The 5461-nt window shown below is 39.7% G+C and overlaps 1 protein-coding gene across 1 annotated transcript; it reads left to right on the forward strand.

Moving 5' to 3' along the window:
* Nucleotides 1-1997: 1997 nt before the first annotated feature.
* LOC108974670 (glycine-rich RNA-binding protein 3, mitochondrial-like) lies at nt 1998-2531 on the forward strand. The gene has a single exon (XM_018942650.1). The coding sequence runs from the start codon at nt 1998-2000 to the stop codon at nt 2529-2531; it is 534 nt and encodes a 177-aa protein (XP_018798195.1).
* Nucleotides 2532-5461: the final 2930 nt, after the last annotated feature.

Genomic DNA, 5461 nt, shown 5'->3' on the forward strand with positions numbered 1-5461 from the left:
GAAATAGAACTGCAACCAAATGCACAGTGCAATGAATTAAAACTGGCTCAGTAATCATTCGATGAATAGTATACCACGGGCATCCCAAAAGACTAATGCCATAACCTTGCTAGCCGATTTTTTATCTTTCCGCGCAAGAGAACCGTTTCACAATATGCAGTCCACTAGGCTGACTGTCGACTCGACGCGATTGATTTCACTGGTGCAYAGCCCAAATTCAACAGTATTTTCCCCCAAAAACCAATGCTTTCTTAACGTACGAAATGCTTTTTGATTAATTTTTTTGTAAACTAACACAGGTTGCTTCATCAAAAATGCGATATCTCCTTAACTAATAATTATAATCTAAGTAATAGAAATCATATAGATGATATTAATTGTACTACCTATGTATGAGCCACAGTAAAACGTGGACGGGTCCTATAGTTTCAATTTATATTTCTTTATGACCTTTTCATTTCTATAAATTATTTCTCAGCAACTTCACTCAAGACACTTAAAGTTCACAGTTATAGAACAAAATCATTCTAACTTAAGAAAATCTTTAAATTAAACGGACTGAATCTCAAAATTCTATAACAAAATTTAATTTGGCATTCTTCCATGCTTTTGAGTGGAAAATATATTTCAACACATAATTAATTAAGAAATATCTTTCAGTTCTTAATGRGCCACTACCAGGTGCCCATAACTTTCAACGGCGGCAAGATAGCTAAGACAGTGGCAACACAAAAGAAGGCCTGTCGGCAACTCTAATCATTTAACAATACAAAAGAAACTAAACATAACTCAGATCTCAACATAATTGAGATCTTAAACAGGGAATAGATTCATAAGTGACTTGATTTATATAATACCGTGGGCAAAAAGTAGGMAGACTTTTTAATTTAAATTCGCGCAAAAATCCATTCGTCGACATATATTTTTCTACGTCGGTATGACTGTCAGTTTTGTGTGCGGAATCAAATGATGGATGCGTTCAGAATGTTGGAAAGGTCTTCGGTGTTAATTGTTTGTTACGAGCAAGTGTTTTTGATTAGTACAAACTATTTGAGGACGAACCACGTCCAGGACGGCAATGACCATCAACACGTCAATAAAATAAAGGAATGTCGGAAGGATCACTGAAAACCATTTAAAAATCTTTTGGGCCTAAGAAAAGTGAAAAACAGCGTGACGCTAACGTCTGTGAAGCAATGTTTTCCGACTACCGACTACTACGACTCAATTGGATCTAAGAGTAATCGGTTCAAGAGTTTAAATTGATATGTGGTGCATGGTAACGAGTTTTTTTTTTTACCTTATCTCTTTTTTCAATTTTTGACACATTTTCATAATTCATAAGCACAAGTTCCTTTGAAAAAGATATCAGTTCTAARGCCGAAAATTATTTCTTTTGCGAACAATGTTAAAATACCCATTGCTACYAACACGCACTGGGGCAAAGAATTACAAAACAAGTTTGTCTCTCTGAACGTTAGAAATTTCCCGTTTAAGATGGAATGAGTTGTTAAATAACAGTGAAATTTCAAACTGGTTGCATTGCAAGATGCAAATTATAAGAGCTGAACTCGGCTGGGTGTAACTGGATGGCGCAGGCGCCGGATCATGCAATATACATTAATATACATATGCAAGCAACATACGCAACATTGTGTTGCCGTTGTTGTTGTGAAGCAAATTAAACATTGCCATTGACATTCCCGTTGATGTGGGTATTGAATTATGTAAGACAGCGTAGAAATTGGTTGAAACTAGACAGAGAAGAAGCGCCAAAAGCCTCCGGCAAATATCAGACTTGCAACATGTTGTTGGTGTACCACATATGTAGGTCAACTGAAGCGCCGGTGTTAAGGTGGTGAATCCTGTTAGGCTGTATGAGAATTCGGGAGAGTATAAAAGTGCTTGCAACATGCCACAAGGCCAACAGTACGCGCTGCGTTCACATTTGCAACACTTGCAACATACTTGTTGCTGTTACCACATATTCGCTAAAAATGAAGTTAATTTATTTGGTGTTTCTGCTGCTGCCTATTTTAGAAGCGCGCTCAGCTGTCTTCCAACGACGCTACATACGCCAAGCAGGACGCTATGGCACCTCAGGCGGYTATCGCCCTAATCTCGCCTACAGCAGYGGCAATCAGGGCGGCGTCAGCGCTAATGGCGCTGGCATTARCAGCAGCGGAAATAGCTATGGCAGCGGTAATGTTAAAGTGAGTGGCAACGGCAGTGGAAATGTGCGCCTGGCCTATGCTCCCGCCGGTGGCGCTATCGCCAACCGCCCGCACAGTGGCATTGGTGGCTTCAAGTATGGTGGACGTCCATCGCCGGGYAGTGATTTCGTCGTGAATGCTTTAGGCGCTGCCGGTGCTGGATCCAGCGGCGCATACTCAGCCAATCATCCGCAGGCGGTCTACAAAAATGTAGCCGGTCGTCCGCAGGCGAATACGCTTTATCGCGTGGGACCAGGCGGTACGTTGGCGAGCGCTGGCCGACCAGTAGGCGGCGGTGGGGCTTATCAAAGTGGCTAGAATGGTTTGTTGTTTGGCAAACTTTAAAGACAGTTGTGTTGTACAAATGATATTATATTTGATTATAAATAAATTATTTTGCGTATAAAAAGTTTGGAAAATAAAACTATGGTTTCATAAATAAATTAAATAGTAGACGGATTTATGATTTCTTCATAAGCAATCTCCTCGAAGCTCATTCACACTACCCTTCGACTTCCCTACAACAGTTGATAGCCTTGGAAACTCTGTCCATAACCACCCATTTGTCCGAAAATTCCCGACGGGATGGGATATGCTGCGCCTAACTGTGGYTGCAGCTGCGTAGCTTGTCCTTGTAGCGGCATTTGCGTTGGTGGCGGCAACTGATTRCCATTGCYAGTAACAGCTTGCAGATTGGCCATATTCACGAGATTATCCAAGCTATTGGCACCAGCTACCGTTGGTCCGAAATTGTATTGCAGTTGAGGTAAACCGCCGAACATATAATTTGCGTACATATCAGGTCCATTGAATGTGTAAGGTGGCAAGTTGTTGCCCACATAGTTGCCTGTAGCTGGATAGTTCAAGCCAGCGAGATTTCCGAGCTGTAGAGTGTTCACGCCAGACGCAACACCGTTAGCACTAGCGGGAGTGCCGGGCGCACTGCCACCCAATGGCAGACCTATTAAACCTATACCCGGTGCGCCAGTATAACCGCTCCCGCCATAAGCAAGTCCGCCATAGCGCGGGTATGGCATGAGGCCRACAACTCCACCRAAACCAGCCAATCCTTGTGRTTGAGTCAAGACCTGTGCTGCGCCMTTCAKTAGCGGACCACTTARAGTTTTCACCTCCGCTTGAGTTGCGCCATCRTTGTGGGGTCCTTTGGTYTGACGCGTCGTACGCTCAGCGGCTGGTTTGGCCTCACAGCTGTGATTTAGTGTCAAAACACTGATAAAAAGGAGTATAGCTGCAATCTTCTGGTTGTGCTGCATGTTGCTTTCTTCAAGGCTGCGTAACGTTTACTGTGCTAAGCTCAGGCAGCGTTTTGGCTATTTATTGTACTCAGATAGCTCTTTGCTTACATTTCTCTCGACTTTTCGGTTGTAAAACTTTCTTCGAGCCCACTCTTTGTATCGACTACTGTTAATCCCATTTTTATCGAGWGAAACTAAGCGGTAATAAAAGTGAAATATTTTCTTCCATTTCTTCCCGCCGTRCTTAAATTGCTGCTTAYGTGGTGTGGCTTACTTGCTTACTCAACGCTAGAAAACGAAAAGTTTTGTAATCGTTTTATAAACAATTCACACCTCACAKCTAATGGACGCGGCAACAAGGTGCCAATTGACTTGGCCCTCATTTAGTGGGGCATCTCTTTTTGAAATCAAATTCTATTTCCTCCATTGTACAATAGCGTAGTAATAAATAAATTTTTATGCAGTCAATAAAAAAGTTTTATTGCGGATTTGTAATCTGAGTTTTCTTTATGAGTACAATCTGTTGGTGTCTAGGCTTTACAGAACTCTGTCTTATTTCTGAGCAACAAGGCATTAAATTTTAAGAAGTTTTGTTATTGTATTAACAGATCCAAGCTGAATTGACCTAATTTTCGGAAACTGCATTTTTATAGTTCAGCGTCCAGAAGATGCTGTAAGCAACTGCATTCGAATCATCTAATTATATAGCCTCTGATTTACATATACCTATTATTGGAGTAAGCTACTGCGTTTCCTTAAACGTATATGTGTAGTAATACAAAGAAAAAGAAGAGATGGGAATTGTGATTGTTTTTCTTTACGTTAACTCAGTCATTGCATTTTCCTGTTTTTTCTTTGTTGTAAGATGCATAACTAACCTTATTGAAACGACAGCTTGCATAAATCGTTTTAGAAGTTTATTTTAATCAACTAACTTTTGGTTGGATATTAAGGTTACTTAAATGGGGAAAACATCTAATATGCTTATTCGTGCTTTAAGCAAGTAGCAACATATCTCTTAAATAAGATAATAATTTCTCTTTATTTTTATGATATGATTTTATCTATTACTTTATTGTATGCTCTTTACATAGTACTGACTTTATTAGTTTACAAATTTCGGTCAAACCATATATTGGACTTAACAATATTTCGTGATAGGAAATTTTTCTACATAAAGAGATATGCAAGAATCCAAGGTCTTCCAACGAATTTTTTCGACAAGAATTAATTTTGCTGGAGATTAATTCTTTTAAAGCTTTATCAAGAAAATTTTTAAAGCAAATATTTGTCTAAACTTTAAGTTAAAAAATTCAACAACTAAATAAAATGTATTGTGACTATCAATATTAATGTAAAATCATCTTTTTTTTAAGAGGTTTCTGGGATTGTATTCTTTAATTTCTCGCTACGACTTACAGGGTTTGTCCGGAAAGTATATGACTGAGTCGATTTTAAAAAAAATTATTGAACAAATCGTTAAAATTCTTTAAAAACTTTCAAAATGCGTTCCTTCTGCGTTAATGCAGCGCAGCCAACGCGATTTTCAAGCATTGAAGRTGTCACCGATGGCTTAGCCCTGAGAACCATAAATCGCAAAAAGCACTTGGTCGTATGGCAAGGAGTGTTGCAGAAAATTAAGGACACCGATCCTGTWTTTCCGTTCTCCCGTGATGACATATCACGCAAATTCCTCAACTTCATGCTGACTTACAAACGTATCAAAAAGAGGAATAACACCTCAGGTAAAGCGGCGATGTCGTGGAATTTTTTCGACGAACTGGATGAAGTGTATGGGTCACGGAGTGATGTTACCGTGCCGGAATATAAACTAGACAGCAGATTMYTCAAACGGCAGTGAGCACATTGATGCGCCCATTCCAACATTAAAGCGGTCGCTTRCCTTGCGAAAGCTATTCTGATAATGGACATCTAATAGCCATTTTTTTCCATCAAGTTTCGAGCACAGAGTGTAATTTCTGATAAATGGTG

This window comes from Bactrocera latifrons, unplaced genomic scaffold (genome assembly GCF_001853355.1).
Source record: "Bactrocera latifrons isolate USDA-ARS-PBARC rearing strain unplaced genomic scaffold, ASM185335v1 scaffold_58, whole genome shotgun sequence".
In the NCBI taxonomy this organism is placed as follows: domain Eukaryota; kingdom Metazoa; phylum Arthropoda; class Insecta; order Diptera; family Tephritidae; genus Bactrocera; species Bactrocera latifrons.